This window comes from Leopardus geoffroyi, chromosome A2 (genome assembly GCF_018350155.1).
Source record: "Leopardus geoffroyi isolate Oge1 chromosome A2, O.geoffroyi_Oge1_pat1.0, whole genome shotgun sequence".
Lineage (NCBI taxonomy): Eukaryota > Metazoa > Chordata > Mammalia > Carnivora > Felidae > Leopardus > Leopardus geoffroyi.
In genome coordinates, this window is record NC_059331.1 from 145222160 (window position 1) to 145241914 (window position 19755).

General features: G+C 51.5%; 1 protein-coding gene and 1 long non-coding RNA gene across 6 annotated transcripts; one reads left to right on the plus strand and one right to left on the minus strand.

The window, feature by feature from the left end:
* Positions 1–1589: 1589 nt before the first annotated feature.
* Positions 1590–13993, plus strand: LOC123606818 (leptin). 5 transcript variants are annotated; one of them, XM_045495521.1, is made up of 3 exons: positions 1590–2631; positions 12068–12238; positions 13356–13993. In XM_045495521.1, exons 1-3 carry the CDS (start codon positions 2593–2595, stop codon positions 13710–13712), a joined length of 567 nt encoding a protein of 188 aa, XP_045351477.1. In that variant the 5' UTR covers positions 1590–2592; the 3' UTR covers positions 13713–13993. The 5 variants fall into 5 exon arrangements, with proteins under 5 accessions (XP_045351477.1, XP_045351476.1, XP_045351478.1 ...); XM_045495520.1 differs by having other exon boundaries at positions 2214–2631; positions 13353–13993; XM_045495522.1 differs by lacking the exon at positions 1590–2631 and adding an exon at positions 2675–3311 and having other exon boundaries at positions 13353–13993.
* Positions 13994–15706: 1713 nt separating this feature from the next.
* LOC123606819 lies at positions 15707–19691 on the minus strand. The gene is made up of 2 exons (XR_006716511.1): positions 18918–19691; positions 15707–17278 (listed from the first exon to the last, which is right to left on the minus strand). It is a non-coding gene; the product is annotated as an uncharacterized LOC123606819 (long non-coding RNA).
* Between the last annotated feature and the right edge of the window lie 64 nt (positions 19692–19755).

Sequence of the window (19755 nt, forward strand, 5' to 3'; positions counted from 1 at the left end):
GGGTGGCTCAGTCGGTTAAGCCTCCGACTTCCGCTCAGGTCACGATCTCACGTTCCGTGAGTTCCAGCCCCGCATCGGGCTCTGGGCTGACGGCTCAGAGCCTGGAGCCTGCTTCCGGTTCTGTGTCTCCCTCTCTCTCTGCCCCTCCCCCATTCATGCTCTGTCTCTCTGTCTCAAAATAAATAAACGTTAAAAAAATAAATAAACAGGACTTTAAAAAAAAAAAAAAGGAGAAGAAATGTTGTGATGTTTGTAATTTGCTTTAAAATATTTTAGCCAAAAAAATAAATGAAGCAAATATAGGAAAATAATAATTATTAAATCTAGGTGACGGGTATATTGCCTACTTTCCCGTATGCTTGAAATTTTCATTTAAAAATATGTCTTAGTGGCACCTGGGTGGCTCAACTGGTCAAGCATCCCACTTCAGCTCAGGTCATGATCAGGTTCATGGGTTCCAGCTCTGCACCAGGCTCTGTGCTGATAGCATGGAGCCTGCTTGGGATTCTCTCTCTCTCCCTCTCTCTTTACCACCCCCCCCCCCCAAAAAAAATTTAAAAAATAAGAACTTTTTTAAAAAAACCCTCAACATTATAAAAAATTAAATGCTTCATGCTAGGTCCTGGACTATGAACTGGGGATATAGCTGTGAAGAAAACAGACCCCTGCCATCTTGGTGGAGCACACAGCCTTAAGGGAACGTGTCTCCATCAGGAAGTTTCCAATGCCATCTGATGGTGCTGCCTGGACCCGTGTCAGCCTGGCTTTCCTGGTTCTCTCTACACCATCATCACTGAAGGTATGTTTCCCCGCGTTTTAAATATCTACCTCTCAGCGGCCGTGAGTCTGGAGGAATCCCCAGACCGTGATGCACTAAGAGTGCACGTCGGAAATCAGCTCTGTGGTGCATAGTGTCCCTGGGGCTCCATTCAGGAAACTTTTCCTGGGACCCCACATATGCCTGGCACTGTGAAGGTACCAGGACTTAAAAGGAGGATGGCCAGACCCCTGCTTTCCACTGACAGCCCTAGGAGGAAATGGAGGAGCTCACCCAAGCCAACGGGAAGGAAGGGAGTTGGCTGGGAAGGCCACCAGGACAAGCTACTTCAATGAGGGAGGAAGAGACCCCCCAGTGCAATGGGGCGATTCCACTTGGAGAAGGGCTGGATGAGCAGTCCTGCAGGCCCGCCCATGACTGGCAGGAGCCAACGGGCAGCGTATTCTCTAGTTCAGGGCTTGGCAAACTTTCTCTCTAAAGTGCTGGATAATAGGGGCGCCTGGGTGGCGCAGTCGGTTAAGCGTCCGACTTCAGCCAGGTCACGATCTCGCGGTCTGTGAGTTCGAGCCCCGCGTCGGGCTCTGGGCTGATGGCTCAGAGCCTGGAGCCTGTTTCCGATTCTGTGTCTCCCTCTCTCTCTGCCCCTCCCCCGTTCATGCTCTGTCTCTCTCTGTCCCAAAAATAAATAAACGTTGGAAAAAAAAAATTTTAAGTGCTGGATAATAAACATTTTAGGCTTTTCAGACCAAGAGGCAACATCAGAGATACGTGGCTACAAGAGGGGAAAAATTCCCCCCCCCCCCAATTCAAAACTGTATTTATGGTCCCCAAAATGTAAATTTCATATCGTGTCACGGGGCCTTAACTGTTCTTTGTATTATTATTTTTTCAACTCTTCAAAATGCAAAACCCATTCCTAGCTCAGGGCCATACCAAAGCAGGTGGGGGCAGGATTTGGCCCACCCACGTAACCTGCCAGCTGCTACCTCAGGAGATGGGTTGGTTCTTAATGGAAGGGTTCGATGTCAGAGCCGCACTTTGCGGTGGGGACGGGAACGGGCCGGATCTCGTTGTTGGCGCCTGGGCTCCCGGCCCATCTCCACTTACCAGCTAGGGGTTCTGGGGCAATCACTTAACCACCCTGGACGTCAGTTTCCTCGTCCCCGAAGCCCGACAGAGGCTCTCAGGCTGGGTTTCGTACATTCTCCTGGGTACGTGGGAAATACTGGACTCACGGGCGCGCAGAGCATCCCCAAAGGCTGCGGTGCCCGCGCCTCCTCACAGCCCTCCGGAGAGGGCAGCGCACCCAGTATAGCGCGGGGGCGGGCCCCTCACCACCCAGGTCCGCGGGCCTGAGCACTGGCAGCCGGAGCAGACCCCCATCCTGGGCGGGGGCGCGGGGTGTGCCCCGCGGGGCCGCTCCAGCTAGCACTGGCCTCCCAGGCGCCCGGGGGCCGTCGGGTCGCGCGGCCCGCCCAGCTGTCGCTGCGCCTCCGCTTAGTGGAGGGCGCCGTCCGAGCTCCCAGCCGGCTTAAGGGAGCCCCTCGCCACCACCCTGGCCCCGAGAGGTCGGGATCTCAAGGACTTCCCGCTCCCGCCAGACGCCCCCAGCCTTCCGGGCCGTACCCGAGGGTGCGCGCGTGGCTGGGCGCAGCGGATGCCTTCCCTCGAGGCCCCGGACCCGCCGCCGCCCGGCCCTACGGTGTCCAACGCTGCCCGGCAGGGCGGGGCCGGAGCTGGCACTCGGGGTGCGCCCGGGCCTGCCGGCCAGTTGCGCAAGTTGTGCTCGGCGGCTATAAGAGGGGCAGGCAGGCATGGAGCCCTGGAGGAATCGCGGTGCCAGCAGCTGCGAGGTAAGGCCCCCGCACGCTTCTTTTCCATTCTCCGCGGGTCTTTCTTGGCAAGCGACCCCACCCCGCCCTTCCCTGAACGCCGGGGGAAACTGAGGCGGGCGAGGGGCAGGGCAGATGCCCTGGTTCTGGCCTATGGTGGCTTTGTACCAGAGTTCTATCGGGAGAGAAGGCAGCCGGGCAGATCTGGATTCGTGAGCTGTGCCGGTGCCCATGGGGCAGGAATCTGTGCCATGGAGCCAGCCAGGGTCCCAGGAGACTGTCAGAGCAGCCAGCCCCGCTGCTGAGATGCTTGGGAAATTGCCTTGAGCACACCCCCAAAGATCAGGGTACCCTGCCCCCATCTGGAGGCGATAAAGTTGAGGGTGCTGGGGAATTCTGGTATGAGCGTTCAGTTCCTGAAGCCTAGCTTCGCTCTGCGTAGAAGAATTCAGGCATCATTTTCCAGTGGGGGTCTTGATCGCCGAAGTCTGAATGCCAGTGGCTGAGGCGGAGGCCTAGAAACAGGACCACTGCGGAGTAGAGGTGGAGAGAAAACTGTCAGGAAGAACCTAAATATCTCAGAGAAATTGTTCTGAGTCTCACCACATCTGGCCTCAAAGCCAAGCAAATTGCTTTCTTCACGATGGATAACATTGGGGTATTCTGAGGTTATAGAGCAGCGGCTCACCGGAAGTCCTATGGTATGTTTCTCATTGTTACCACCTCTCTGGTCAATACCGCAAATGCCCACTGTTGGCAGGTGAGACCTACTAGGCCTGCCTATAGTCCGCCTTCTCTCCTGGCTTGGTTTAGATTTCACTGTGGGTGTGCTTGCCTTTACATTTCAATTTCTATAGCTTCAAGATGGTGGCATTTTGGAATTGTGAATCTTTAAATACAGTTAGATCCAAGACAAGTGGCCTGCTTGTCATTTGAGAATAGCAGTTTTGGAAAGGAGGAGATGATTGATTTCTGCTAGAAGGGTGGTCTTGCGGGCAGAGGGCGGGTCCTTGCAGGCACCACCCCGGGAGCACGATGGCTCCCCTTTGTAGGAACTGACCTCTGTCACCTCTCTTATGTTCATTCTGTAGAGTTCCAAGGTGGGCAGCAGTCAGTTGGGACCGGTGGGAGCGAGGGTAGGTACCCAGTCTCTTTCTCACCAGGTTCTGCAGAACATAGTGCCTGCCATTCTGTGTCCTCAGGAGCAGAGAGGATGCCATGCTGATCATTTCTCTTATTTAGGTAGGGGGGAAAGGCAAGAGAAAAACAGTGGATGTTTTTAGGTTCTTCCCTCTTCAAGCGATTGAGGACATTGGGCTGAGGGGAACATTTCCATGTTGGCCAAAGGAGCGTCCTTCTCATATTTTGTACATCTTATGCCCAAAATAACTCTTCTTGGTATTTGGGGGAAATATTTTCCCCCCCCTCTCCGTTCCAGGAAATGTCTCCGAGCGCCAAGGACAGAGCCAGGGAGATTGCAATGAATTCCTGCCTCTCGGCCCCAGGCAGATGCCTCTCGTGTCTGAGTGGCCCATGCAGGGTGCGGAGGTGGCCACTTGGGAGAGCCCTCCTCACAGAACGCAGGTCATTGTCCCCACTTCAGCCTAGGTGCCACCCAAGGGAACAGAGAGGAGGGGCTTCAGGGGAGTAGAGTCTTGTGTGTGTGCATCCTTGAACAGCATGCATGTGATTTAAAGGAAAGTCGAGCCAAATTGTCCTGCAGTCGGTCAATCAGTAAGCCCTGTCCTCCCCAGCAGCAGGATTCCAGTGGCCATAGCTCTCCATTCTGGCCTGCCAGCCCAGAGCCTTGAAATTCTTCTTTGTCCGCACAGTTGTCTCAGAGAACTAGAAAGAGGTTGTGTCTGCTGAAAAACAGCACACCTGATGCCCGGGGCTCATAGAATTCTTTGCACTGATTCCATGTGTGACAACGGATGTGCCTTACTTCTCAGCAAACTGCATTTCACAGTCTTTCCTGCTCAGTTTGTCAGCTGCCTGGAACTGGATCGGTGATCGATGCCCAGGCGGACATCTTACTGATGTCACTGAAGATTTCATCCCGCATCTGTGTGCACCTTGAGTTTGTTCTCTGGGGAGAAGCGCAGACACAGTGGGAGAAGCCACGGTGGGGAGAGAAAGGAGGGGCAGCAGCCTCTGAGAAGGAAGGGCTGGAGGCCCAGAACACTTCCTAGGGATTCCTGCTGGGCAAAAGCGAATTCTACGATGTGACTTTAAGACAGGGGCAGGCGAACCACGGTAGAGGTAGTTTAACCTGGTGAGACAGGGAAGATCAGAGATGGGAGGGATTTTGTTTATTCTTTCAACAAATATTTAATGAGCACCTACTCTGTGCCCGGCCCGTGGGAGATGCTGGAAAAGTGGCATGCCCACGGCTCCTGCGCCCGGGAGACATCACAGCTGATCGAGGCCCCCTCTCCCTCGGAGTCTGGAGGCAGCTTCAGATTTCCCTCCACACGGTGCTCCAGGGAGCCGCTAAAAATCGATCAGACTGACACCAGAATTGAAACCAATTCGTAATCCTTGATGGGATCAGATCTAAGGGTGGTGTGTGATGAATGGGAAGAATATAATCCCCACACCCACACCCCGGCTGCTGGTTAAGTACGTTACTGTTTCTCAGACAAGGCTCTTGATTGCAAATAAGAGAAAACCACTCATGCTAGCTCAGTGTGTCAACCCATATACGGCAACCAACATCTGAAAAACCGCACTCTTAGCAGGGCATCACTCATGGTAAGGGGGAATTTTCTTTCTTGACACTTGTTCCTTTTGCGTGTGTGCATCTATATGTCCCTTGGATATAGAAAAATATATTCAGAGGGTTGAAATATACTCAAGTGAGTGTAAATAGAAGAGTATCTCACACTGGAGGCTAAGGACAGGGAGGGCCCAGAACCAAGAAGGTCAGGAAACAGAAAGAAGGTCAGGAAGGAGCACAGGCACTGACTGTAACTCACCTGTCAGTGGCTGAATGAACTCTGATCTTTCTCAGCCACTGCATGCACTTGAAGGCAACTGTGGCTACCCCGGAGCTTCTGAGCCCTCAGTAGAGACAAACTGGGCTCTCTGAAACCTACTTTAAATTCCTGGGAGAGATGCTAATTGACTTAATCAGGGTTTGGAGGAGGAAGAGGTAAGGAAAGAGAGAAGAGTATTCATGGTCTCTTGCCTATCACTGGTCAGGCAAACATAGACTCCAGGTCCTGTGTGTGTGTGTGTGTGTGTGTGTGTGTGTGTGTTATGAGTAGGGCAGATGCCCCACAGGTGGAATCAAGCCTGGGACATTGTAGCTCTCTAGCCTGACATGCTCTACCCTTCCGCCATATTGAATCCTCCTGAACCCACCCTAGTTTTCCCCAACTCCACACTGTCGCCTTGGCCTGGAATGCCTTCCTTGTCCTCTTCCCCTTGGGGGAACTCCTGTCCTTAAAGTCTCAGTTCAAATACTGCCTCATTTGCAAAGCTGTCTTCACCTCCCCAGAGTCACCCCCTTCCTCTGTGCTCCCCAAAGTCTATGCTCATAACCTTTATGGGATTGGGTTAAGATGAGTTATTTAAACTTCTGTCTGTTCCACTGGATTCTGAGTAGCTTAAATAACCAGGATCCAGTCTTCCCTGTCTCTATTCATCCTTTGTTTTTTCCTCGTCCCCAAGTCCCTTCCAACTTGGAATTATGGAGAAAGGAAGGAAGGGAGAGTAAAAGGAAAGGATGGGAGGGAGCCCACAGGAAGAATTTCTGCCGGGAGAAGCACAGACCATCCAAAGCTTTTCCCTCATAATTAAAAGCAAATACTACATTATTTGAATTTAATTCACACCAGCACACTAGAAATTATTGAAGAAAGGGGTGTAGAAATCCCAATAGCTGGAGGAGAGAAGAAGGAAGAGAGAAATGTGTGCTGGGCTCCTGCTAACCTCTGACACTTTAAACCAGGAGATGCATGGGACTCTGGATAACTCAAGGCTAGCAGCCTCCACCAGCAAATTTTTCTGTGACTCTAAGATCTCCCCATCACCCCTACTGCTGTCATCAGAAGGCTATAGGCAGCCTGACCTTGGTCCAGCAAACCCTCCAGCCTGTATAGAGAGAAGCACCCTGACATAACAGGCCCCACATGGTCTGCCTCATCCTCTAGGACCAGAGGGAAGGTGAAGGAGGTCACATGTGGAGGCCATCAGCTTCTTGGGGAAATGGGAGGTGAGCTCGTCTGGGAGGAGAAGGCAGAAGTGGGGGGGGGGTGAGTGGCACCTGCATAGACATAGAGCAGGGCTGGGAGGAGTCCGCTAAGGATGAATACGTGTGGGGCCAGCACTCAGGACCTGGCTGAACTCGGAGAGTGGGAAATTATGGGGGGATCGGAGGTGTGGTTATATGAGCCTCTCCTGCTGGCCTTGGAACTGTTTTCTGTGATGACATTCCCTTATCTAGTGCTGCCCTGGGAGGCTCCATTTTCTGGCTTCTCTCTTTTCTTCTCCGATGCACCCATGACAGGGGATGCCAGAAGAGATGACAGGGAGTGGCAGGGTCTTAATTAAAGGAGAGGGAAGGCAGCAGGAGGCAAAAACTAGTGACCAGGAGGCCCAGAGGATGAGCAGAGAAGTGCGGGGTGGGGAGCCAGCAGAGTGGAGGGGAGGCCACTGACCATGCCTCCCCCAATGGTACCCATTTCCTCCATAGGCTCTGCTTGAATAATGGTCAGAGAGAAATAAAAGAGACAGGATGTTGTATCAACATTTCAGCGGCTCATCTTTTAACTAGCAGAAAATAACAGCTCCTAAATGTTCAAAACCGTTTTTGGAAACTTCTAGAGGGAAAAGGTTTTGCAGCCCAGGCAGCTGGCTGACATTCGCCTTTCTCCTTCCCATTTCTCTCACCTCAGCTCTCTGCAGCTAGGCACTCCTGGGTCTCCATCTGCGGCCCCGTCCATCTGATTGTGACTCCCAACCCGAACTGTCAGCTGGATGGGTCCCCCTGAGGTCCCACCAGTCGCAACGAGCAAATCGGCAACGTCGCACCTCCCTCCTGCTGCCTTTGCCAATTTCCACCTCCATCCTTCACGTCATCTGGGCTGAAAGCATTAGCCTGGGGACAGTCAGAGCCCCTCACTTCTGCAAAAGAAGCCTAGCCTCCCTACGCGGCACTCGGTGTCCAAGCCCTCCCCACCTCCTGGCCCTTTGCACCTCCCGTGCGGGCTGTGAGCCCCCGTGTCCTCAGCTCATAAGTGTTCTTCAGCCTCTGAGTCCTCGGCCGGGCTGCTCCTCTCCTCCACCTTCACGAACCCAGTTCCTCCTCGCTCTTACGGCCCTTATCAAATGCCACCTCCTCCAAGATGCCTCCTTGATCTCTTAGCTGGTGACAACAGCTAAGGTGTTGACCATATGCCAGGCAATGAGCTAGCACTTTACCTACGTTACTTCATGTCGTCCGCCGAACGGCCTCAAGTGGGAATTACGATTTGTATCATCCCCATTTTACAGCTAAGAGAAATGAGTCTGAGAGAGTTTGGCAAACTTACCCACGGTCCTATACATCCACTCAAGCAGAGTTCTGCTGAACTTCACAGCCCATCCTTGTACACGCGACTCCCTCCCCTCAGTTACCCAAGGCGTGCTATCTGTTTAAACATTCCTCCTTGCATTGTAGCTAATTATGTAAGCCAGTTGTTCAAGAGCACAATTTTGTTCTTCACTTTTATCTCTAACAAATAATTCATGTTAGTGTTTAACCACATGAAATACTGCGGTATATTCACTGGGCTTCCGGAAAGACCAGGAGTCTTCAGCCGGTCCCTCACTAGTCCTGATTCCTGACTTCCTGTGGCTTCATGCATGTCTTTTTTGTCTTTGTACCTGGTCCACAGTGGACGATTAATACATGTTAACTGTCAACTGTCAGCTGTCCATTGAGTAATTATTATGTATAAGGTGCTGGGCTCAGTGAAGTTATGGTCGCCGTCTTAAATTATTCCTGCCCTGTCCAGTCCCAAACTGTGCTCTCACCAGCCACCTGTACCACCTTCTTGGACCACAGCCAGACCCCACTCAGGTATTGACACTCAGATGAACCCAGGAACACTTGATATCCACTCTTTTCTGATGCCCACATCCAGGTGTATAAATTAACTAGCATTAAATTTGGCTGCATTTAGCAGAGACCCACAGCGGCTTAAACAAGACAGAGGTTATGTCTCTCTCACACACACAACACAGGTCCGGGGATGGGCAGTCTGAGGCCAGTATGTCACCTTGGCCCCACAAAGTCCTCAGGGAGCTGGGTTCCAGCTCCCTACTCCATCATTCATAAGGTGAGGCCCTCGGCCTCATGATCCAAGATGGCGTCAGAATGCCGGCTGCTATATCCGCAATCCAGGCATGGGATGGAGGAAGGGATGAGAAAAGAAGAGGCAAAGGCACATAACCCGAGAGCTGCCACAGAGTACCTCTGCTGAAATTTAATTGGCCAGACTTTTTCTTTTTAATCTTTATTTTTGAGAGAGCCAGAGACAGAGTGCAAGCGGGGGAGGAACAGAGAGGGAGGGAGACACAGAATCCAAAGCAGGCTCCAGGCTCCGAACTGTCAGCACAGAGCCCCCCTTGGGGCTCGAACTCACGAACCACGAGAGGATGACCTGAGCCAAAGTCAGACGCTTAACTGACTGAGCCACCCGGGCACCCCTGATTGGCCAGACTTTAGTGGCGTGGCCAAATCTAGTTGGGAGAAGCTGAGAAATGTTGTATTTATTCTGGATGGCCACATCCCCATCTAAACTTGGATATAAATTACTTGGAAAGAATGGAAGAATAGATATTGGAGACAACTAGCAGTCTCTACTAAAAGGGTTCGGTCTGTTCATGTTTGTGTACGTGCCCATGATGTGTGTTATGTGTGTGAGCACGTGTGTTGTGTATACTGGTGGGCCACGTTCTCTCCACCACTTTGATCCCAGATGGGCTTGTTATGAGTTCTCTGTGGAGCTCCTCTAAATCTGGCCTCTCCTCTTAGGCAGATTGAGCCTCAGCTTCTCAATTCAAGGAACTACAATGTATTTTCTGCATCCACCAAAGCATGTTATCAGTGGTGAGAGAGGGGCTTGTAAAACTGTTTTTCCATTCAGGTGTTACAGGGTGGCCATTATGTGAGAGCGACTATGACCAGAGTTAATCTGGCAATAAATTCTCTTGGGAAGGAGGGTGTCATTAACGCAAGAATCCTAGCAAAGGGTACCCCTCAATCTTGTGCCGCAGGGGAAACGCCCCGAAATACCAGGCACCCTGTTGAGATGACCCAAGGCGAGGAAAATGCTAGATTCAGCATTGGTTACAGGTAGTGTTGCCCCAGTGTTTTAAGCCCTGCCCAGTAATCACGCAGTTCCAAGAAACTGCTGACCTTTCCTACCCCCACCCCACCCCCCACCCACCCTTCAGCACATACACACACAATATGCAGGGGCTTGACAGGTTCATCTCATTTACTCTTTTGAGCCAATGGGTATTATTAGTTCCGTTTTACTAATGAGAATGGGATGCTGTAGGGAAGTTAAGTATTTGCCTAGAGACTCATAGCTAAAAAGGGCAGAGCTGCTGCTGAGCCCTCGGGGCCTAACCACAATACTCTCCAACTTTATTAGGATTTCGTGGAACCCTGTTGGGGGTTAGCGCCACTGAACTCCCTTCCACAAACATTTGGCGCAAGTGTTTACTCAGGTAATCAGTAGGTAATAGAGGGGGTGTCAACTTCTTAAGAAAGAAAACAAGCACAAAAACACCTGAAGGGCCCCTCCTGAATTACCTAGTATTTTTCATATTTGAAGTTGATTTGGTGGCACAGTCTCATAGCTTCATCCTAGAGCCGGGTATTTGTTTCCAAGGGCCGTGGTCTCTGGAGGTGCCTGGGTTGAACATTGGGGTGGTTTGTAATTTGGGGCTCTCTTTAAAGGCTGGAGAAACCTTAGGGTGGGGGGAAGGCACCCCCGGCTTTCTGCGTTAAGCAGAACCCTGACTCTGCCGCTTACCTGTTTGACTTTGGGCAAGTTAACACATCTTCTCGACCTTCGTTTTCCCACGTCTATGAAATTCAGATGAAAAGCATACCTTTGATCAAGCATTATAAAGAAAGAATATATAAACAGCCACTTTTTTCTATTATATTGCCAGCATACGAATTATGCTAATATTGCCACCTGTGGACAGAAAATGTACAGTCTATTTTTATCAATACCCAGATGAGGCAGAACATAAAAAGCAGAGATTAACTTTTTTGCCATCTCCAGCACCTTCATGCTAATATTTACTTACATTTGATTATCATTTCAGGCTCATGCACACATACTTAGCATGGATCACAGGCTCGCATACATTTCACTTTATTACCTTTTGTCTTTCGTGTCTCCTTAAAACTGCTGCTTATTCAAGGATCTGCATATTATTAATATTAGAATTCATTGTTCCATGACTTTGAAAGTGTCAAACATTCTGGACGAACATGTTAGATAGTCTCTCCTGCCTCCACCAGCTGTTTTCTGGCCACTGTGCCCACCACTGTCCACTCTTACTGACAGCCGCTTGGTCTTTAATACCCAGCTCAGGTGACACCTCTTCCAGGGAGCTCCCTTTGTACTCCTGTGATATCTTGCACTTGTCCTTCTTGTACAGTTTGTTCTGCCTGTATTGGAATGGACTGCTTCCCTGTTTATCTCTCCTATTAAAGCATAAGCCACCTGAGAGTAGAGAACATCTATTATTCACCACTGTATCCTTGGTGCTCGGTGCTGTATCCGACACATTTGAAGACCTTCCACCAGTGCCGGGTGGGTTCAGGCTCCCAGAGGGAGAGAAAGGAAGTTATAAAGCCAGTGAGAAATGCCATCACAGAGATATCAGCAGGCCGCTGTGGGAGAGTAATGGAGAGGACAAGTAACGTAATCTCTAGTAATAAGGGTAGTAATAGAGTACATTTCACAACACCTTTAAAGCTCTTGCACATGCATTATCTAATTTGATCCTCATAAAAGCCTCGAGGTAGGTATATTGCAGGAGATGGAGGTGGAGGTTTTCGTGGTTATGTGATGTGCTTAAAGTCATGCAGCTATGAAATGGCTGGATTCAGACCAGACCATAAAAGCTGGTTCTTTTCCTCACAGCATGCAATAAAGTCGAATCGTCACCACCACGTCCATTTGCTCAGGCCCTGGCTTACTGCTCTGTGATCTATCCCACACCGCATCACAGAGTTGGTCAGGTCTTGCCTCCCCAAGGAAATGCATTTCATTAATGTGCTTCTAGATAATGAATTGTCTTTGACTCTGAGGAGATGATCGCTATGGCACAAAGCGAGTCTCCTTTTTATCCACGTCTGAAAATATGGTTGGTCACAGGGCATATGGGTGTTTTCTGAGATCACCGGCGACTTGCTACGTGTGGTTCCTTCTGTTGGCAGGCCCGAGACGTACATCCCGGAAGGAAAATGCTTTGTGGACCCTTGTGCCGATTCCTGTGGCTTTGGCCCTATCTGTCCTATGTTGAAGCTGTGCCAATCCGAAAAGTCCAGGATGACACCAAAACCCTCATCAAGACGATTGTCACCAGGATCAATGACATTTCACACATGGTAGGGAGAGCCTGGGAAGACAATAGGCTTGCCCATGGGGGAACCAGGACCTCAGATGTCAGCTGAAGCCTGTGCAGCCACACGTAGGGGCCATGGTGGCCTTGACTCCTCCCTACCTCACGAACAGCCGCTTCCTACATGCGGGCTGTATTTGGAATTAGGAAGACTAAATGTGAATCTCCACACTTTGGTTCCCTATCTGTAAAACCTTAAGCTAGTTCCTCCATGTCTTTAAGGCTTGGTTTCATCAGCTAGCTAGTACAGTCCTCACAGGGTTGTCATGAGATTAAATTAGATAAAGCAACTAGATAAACCCTCTCATAGAACCAGACTACAGTGTGCCTTCTTTAAAGGTTTTTCGTTGTGGGTTTGATGGCCCCCAGTCTTAAAAGCCTGCTTGCTTACCCAGCATGGGGCAATCTAGAGACTTCCACGTCTCCTGGACACCATACGTGTCTGACAGTGGTCTCGGACAGCTCAGAACCAGAGTCTTGGGCATTTTATGGAGAGCAGCGTGTGAGTGTCCCTGCTTTCACGGTAGCTATCCGACAAGGCCACATGGGGTAGATCCAGAGTGTCCCAGCTTGGGTGGCGCAGAAAGTGAGGGCTGCAGGCCACCCCCTCCTGGTATCCAGCGTTATTGGAGCAGAGGAGTGAGGCGGGGCCAGCGCTGATCCCCGAGGGGCCAGAGGCCTTGGAGGACCTGACTGGGAAGGAGGAGTCCTCTGGGAGTGGAAGGGTGTGAGGATGGCTAGGGAAGGGGCACTTAGGGAGGACCTCAGTGCCTGGGGAAGAGACTTAACTAAGCAGGAATCGGGCCTCATGGCTGGTTCTACAGCAGAGGTCATTTGGAGGAGGGAACGAACGATCTTCGAAGATCCATCTGGAAGGGGAGGGCAGGGTGATTCGGGAAGGGCAGGAAGATAGAAGTCCAGGAGATCAGCTTGGAAGCTTGGCAGTGCCCGGGGCACAAGAATCAAGGGCCTGGGCCAGGGCGGTGAGGAAGGGGAGAGGAGGCAGCCAAGAGAGCGGACCTCCACATTCATGGGAAAGGCCGAGAGCCTTGCAGAACCAACTTCTCTGAGCCCCTGCTCTCCCTTTTCCTCTCGCACAGCAGTCTGTCTCCTCCAAACAGAGAGTCGCTGGTCTTGACTTCATTCCTGGGCTCCACCCTGTCCTGAGTTTGTCCAAGATGGACCAGACATTGGCCATCTACCAACAGATCCTCACCGGTCTGCCTTCTAGAAACGTGGTCCAAATATCTAATGACCTAGAGAACCTCCGGGACCTTCTCCACCTGCTGGCTTCCTCCAAGAACTGTCCCTTGCCCCGGGCCAGGGGCCTGGAGACCCTCGAGAGCCTGGGCGGTGCCCTGGAAGGCTCACTCTACTCCACGGAGGTGGTGGCCCTGAGCAGGCTGCAGGCTTCTCTACAGGACATGCTTTGGCGGCTGGACCTCAGCCCTGGGTGCTGAGGCCTGGAAGACCCCTCGTCCCAAAGTTGAGGAGACAACCCATGGCTCCCAGGTGTCTTCAGCAGAGAGCCTGTGTGGGTGTCCTTTATCCAGGCCCCAGGCCATTAGTCTCTCACACCTTTGAGCCACTCTTCCAAAGGCATAAGCCTTCAAGGCACGAAACCAAAGATAGAATGCATGATTCCGTGCTCACCGGGAAGGGAGACCCACCCGGCAGTGAACCGGACCTGAGGATCTCACAAAAGCCTTCCTTCCTGTGCCACCTCCCCTCTCACCGCATGCTTCAGCGTGACCTGGGGTGATTTCAGGAGGCACCCGCTGAGCCTTTGGACCATCAAGCGAGGTTCTGTCTGAGAATTCTGAGAACACCATGACGGTTACATCCACATAGCTGCAAACTCCCAAGCAACACATTATTTATTCTGCGTTTTATCCTGGATGGAGCTGAAGCAAAACAGCAGCTTTTCCAGGCTCTTTGGGGCCAGCCAGGGCTAGGGATGCTGCTTCCAGCCCCGCTGGTGGGCCTGGCTAAGGCAAACCCATTTCTATGTGACTTGAGGGCTCTCAAGTTAGTTCTTTGGTAACTGGTTTTGTTTCTACCGTGACTGATGTGAAATTACAGTGTTTGCAATGGCATTGCCCTGAGCAGATCTCCAAGGACCAGGTTCTTCCAAAAAGAAGATGAATTTTGTCAAGTGTGATATATAGATGTGTGTACCTGGAGGTGGGGGAACGTGTTAGTGGGAAGGGGAAGGATCAGAATGTATTTTCTGAATTACATTTGTGTGATGGGCTCTTCGGATGGGGTGGAGTCATTTTCTCATCTCTGCAGCCACTTAGTGTGGTTTTCTGGAAAATAACAAGGGAGATGACTCCTTTGGGGGGGGGGGTTGTGGGGTTTTGACAGCCACCTATGGAGGGAGGCTGGGGACTGTCTATTGGGACAGTTGTGAGCTCTGGCCTTCTCCAATTGCGAGAGAGAGGTCTTTCTTATCAGGGAGTGAGGATCCCTCACTGGAGACCATGATCCCCAGAGCAGGGGTCCTTGGAATGGCCCTTGGAATGGTCTGGGGATGATCCCACACTGGATTTATTACATGGCAGTACCCCTACTTGGGATTTGCATGCCAAATTGTGGTTCTCATCAGACTGGCTCACCCAAAGCACGACCATGTTTCCTACCCATTTGGTGTGGATTTTTATTCCAGTGGGAAGGTCTGTGGGCTTTAGCGGGTGGTCCCAAAACTTGGGCCAGCAATGCTGAGTGCCAGGACTCCCGGGCCAGGCTGCCAGGAGCGCCGTTCCCACTAGAGGTCATGTTTGAACAAGGAGGCTTGGGTTTTCCACCGTCCTGCCACTCTTATGAGGCCATCACGTGACAGGTGGTGGATCTGTCCAAGGCAATACGAATCAAAGCTATCAACGTTCAGACTGAGCACCTACTTCGCGCTCAGCCCTGATTGGTGCTATGGGCTAGAGAAGCTCACCAAGTAAACGTTAAAATCCAGTCTTGCCCTCAGGGACCTTGCATTCCCGATGGTAAACACTTTACACAGCAGCGCTAAGGCTGGCCTTTCACCATGGTAACCAAGCTGCTGAAAGAGTGAGCTCCTGAGCAGGTGGGAAATGCTAGGCGGAGGGTGGCAGTCCTCAGGGGCCCACTGGCTAACCCTGCTTGTACTTGGTAGCATTTTTGCTTTTCAGGGCCCGGCAGCATTAATTACCGTGTAGCCACATCCCTTTGAAGCAGCTTGGCTGACAATTTAAAAATGAGAAAATGCCTGAGACCATAACAGCTGATAGGTAGCTGGGCCAAGACTAGAGCTCAGGTCCTCTGGCTCCCCAGAGTGTCCCTGCAGCCAGGTAGTGCTCCCCGGAGGTACAAATAGGCACTGGGCAAGGGAGACCAGGAGTGATTGCTGGGAGAGAGGAGCTGGAGGCAACTTTGCAGGAGGTGAGGGATGTGAATTGCCTGGAGGGTGGAGGCTGTTTTGTTGGCGCTGAGACACCAGGGTGAAGGCGCGTGCAGCCAGTTACAAAGAAAGGCAGACAAAGGACAGAGAGAGGGAAAGGGACACATGGAAGAGGCCTTCTGGGGCAAAGAAGTTTGGTATCGAAAGGGTTAAGAGTTGAAAGTTCCAGAGCAGAGCGATTCATGAGATGGACAGAGTAAGGCCCGTTCTGGAGAATACGACCTAGATAATCACTACCATCCAGTCAGGCTGGGATCTTTTAAGCCTTTCATTCACCAAAACCGGGCACTGTGGCTTATTCTCAGAGTGTAAAAGTTCTAAAATGTAAATGATTGTCTTTTTTTTGTAACTTCAAAAAATTTTTTGGTTGTTAAAAAAAAAAATCCAAATAAATTAACTTTGCCCCCTGGTCTTTGTTCTGCGTCACCCTTTGTGGAGGGGCTTTAGAAGAGCTATTGTGGGTGACAGGCCACGGCCTGGCTGGCCTCCAACCCCCACTGGGTTCAGCTCTGCCCGGGCTTGGCCACAGCCGGCCGCCAGTTATTCAGGCTAAAGGATTCCCCCAAAGCCCAGAGCTGGCAAAATGAGCGCATTCTGTGGGTCTGCAAATCAGCCTTGAGAAACGCCAAATTGTGTTTTAAACAAAAAAGAACGACAACAACAACAACAACAAAGCTGTAAGCAAACAAACAACGTGCAGCCTAACAGCAGACCCAAGCAGGTGCATCGACCCTGGGAAAGACAGGACTCCTCTTGTTCCGGGCGCAGAGCACAATCGTCTCTGCGGTGCAGTTAGAACGTGACAGTTCCAACCCAGGGAGGACTGGAGGTGGGGGTGGGGGGCTGGCCCATCCAATAATCACTTCCATGGGCAATTTCAAAGTATAGTTGACAGCGGCCAGTCCTTTCCTGAGTACTCGTTTAAGTGGTGGAGGAAAGGGAGACAGAGCTGCGGAATGAGGAGAAACCACAGCCGGGGGGGGGGGGGGGTATCGGATAAGGCGGGAACAGCCTAAATGGGTCACTTGGCAACTCGGGAAGTGGCTGGCCTCTGTACCCGTGAAGACTCCTGTAGCTGCAAGTGACAGAAACCCAACGCAAACCAACTTAAACATAGAAGGATTTGGGGCCCACATTGCTTAGAAGTCCAGCATGGTCTCTTACAAGACTTTCCTCTGCACTCATCGCCAAGGACCTAGAAAGGTACCAATGCCATGACCTCTCCAGTCCCTGCCTGCCTGAGGTGGGTAGCAGGGGCTTGGGGACAATGGGTTTGCCCCTTGCTGGCCATCTGGGACTGTCTGAGATGTCTTGTTTCTGAGTAGGCACGAGCCTTAGTAGCTCCCCGAAGTGGTCTGGAAGGCAGCCCGCAGTAACAGGGGTCTCGGAACAGAGGCCTGGAAATGTCGTTCCCTTCTCGGTGAGGTGGCTCCCAGGGTCAGAGTGGAAGGGTATGTTCTTCAAGTATCCTTCCAGAACCTTTCCCATCCTCGGGCTTTCTCTTGCTCTCCCCCCGAGGCTGAGCTCACATCTCCCAAACAGCTGGCAGCGTCTGACCATGTCCAACCTCCAAAGGCAGGTCTTTTGCAGAGTCTGGTGAGAAAGAAGTCAGGTCAACCCAGGAGGACCTTTCAGAAGAACCCCATCTCAGATTCGTGCACAGCAGCATACAACCAAAAACATGACGCCCCGTTTCCCCTCAAGGAATTCAGAGTTGTTCATTCCAGGCTTTCACCATCAAGATCTGAGTCTAGTGCTGTCTGACTAGCCAGAGTCACTGATCAGTTCACTGGTACGTCGTCACCCTCAGCTCTTTGGGGTCCTTCCCCAGGAATGCACTGTCTCAGACCTGAGATGGTAGAGTGAGTCAAGGATGGAAAGAAGGTGATGGAGCCTCCATGCCCAGCCCTCATCTCAACCCCAGCTCCCAGCACAGAGGGTGCCTAACCCTTAGGCCAGTTATTTAATCCCTCTTAGCCTCAGTTTGTCATCTGTACAATGGGAATATAATATAGCACCTTCATCAGAGGTCTTTAGAAGATAGGATGATAAAATATTTGGGAAGCTATTAGCCCCATGGGTGAGGTACAAAAAGCAGTCAAAAAATCATAAGGTTGTTATCGGTACTAATGAGTCCAGGAAGCAAAAGGAGTGAGAATTGCTTTCGCGGACAGCCCTCCTTGAGACAGCCACAGCTTTGGTAGGGACGCCCGGGCACAGGGCTCCCCTGTGGCTCCTTAGGAAGCCCTCTCAGCCCCCACGGGGCAGCCAGAAGGTGAGGGGGAGAGGGAAGGTCCCAGTGGAGCAAATCTCAAACAGTGAGGAATGGGGGTCTGTGGAGAAATCCCCCAGGCTCCCACCCTCCAGGGGGGCAATTTTAAGGGGCAATCTGTAGGACTGGGGCCTGGGTGCACACACCAGTCACATCCATGGGGCATTCCTGATTGGCTTTTCCCCTTGCCTGGCCCCGCTGTCCCTGCTCCTCGCTCCTGCTTCCTAGCGTCGCCTCCTAAATACGCCTCCTGCACCAGAACCCTTGTCTCCAGCGCTGCTTGTGGAGCAACACAGATCAGGCAACTACAGAGCAAATGGAGATAGATTTGGATGCTGCCAGAACTGTGAAGCCAGACTCCAGAGAGGTGTAGGAACCACACGCCAGAACTCAGAGAACCGTCCCTAGGAGCCCAAGGGAGAAAAGGAGAGAGCGTTCCTGAGGAGAAAGGAAATCCACTTGGGGAAAGTTTGACACGGGAAAGAAAGCGAGGACAGGAAAAGGAATCTACTAAATGGAAGAATTACAAGATTAATAAGGAAGGGAAGGGAAGGGGAAGGGGGAGGGAGGGGGGAGGAAAGAGGGGAGCAGAGGAAGGAAGGAAGGGAGGAAGGAAGGAAGGAAATGAAAAGAGAAGAAATAAATATAAAGTTAACATTGCCAGGGTCACCTGGGTGGCTCAGTCGGTTGAGCGTCCGACTTCGGTTCAGGTCATGATCTCACAGTTCATGAGTTCAAGCCCCGGGTCAAGCTCTGTGTTGACAGCTCAAAGCCTGGAGCCTGCTTCGGATTCTGTGTCTCCCTCTCTTTGTCTCTCTGCCCTTCCCCCATTCACACTCTGTCTCTCTCTCAAAAATAAACATTAAAAAGCAAACAAAAAACATTGCCTGTCTTAGTGCATGTGGGCCTGCTAGAACTGACTACCTGAGGCTGGGTGGCTTGTAAACAACAGAAATTTACTTCTCGCAGTTCTGGAGGCTGGAGCTTCAAGATCAAGGTGCCAGCAGCTTCCATGTCTGGTGAGCACCTGCCTCCTGGTTCAAAGACCACATCTGTGACTGTGTCCTCACCTGGTGGAAGGGGCAAGGGAGCTCTCCGAGGTCTCTCCTATAGGGCACTAATCTCCTTCATGAGGGCTCCACCCTCACCCTAAGCACTTTCCAAAGGCCCCGCCTCCTAACACCTAACCTTGGAGGTTAGGATTTAACATGAATTCTGGGGTGACACAAACATTCAATCTATGGCATTGCTTTATGATCGCTGATTGGAGGAAAGATCAGGTCAAATCAAGGGAGTCTCAACCACTATTTCTTGCATAAAATTTCTTTTTATAATAAAGGGGCCTAATATTAGCATTTCTTCCTTCTACTGAGTTCCCATAGCCCCTGGTCACTCAACGCAGCTCACGGGGAATCCTTTCTGTTGAGGTCTCACCCCTACACCCTTCCCTGCCCCTGACTGTAAGCCTGTGCGGACAGAGTCACCTCGCCCCGGGCCTGGCTGTTGTGTGCGGCTCAGTACAGGCCCCCCGCTCTTACTTGGTGACCAAAGGAACTGAGACGCCTATAGTAACAAGCCTGTTATATCGGGTCAGCAAATTCTATAAAAAGCCTGAAAACAGCCCTACCATGAAAGGGTAAACTTCTTAAAATTCTGCTTACTCTCGGGGTGCCTGGGTGGCTCAGTTAGTTAAGCATCTGACTTTGGCTCAGCTCATGATCTCATGGCTCATGAGTTCGAGCCCCGTGTCGGGCTCTGTGCTGACAGCTCAGAGCCTGGAGCCTGCTTCAGATTCTGT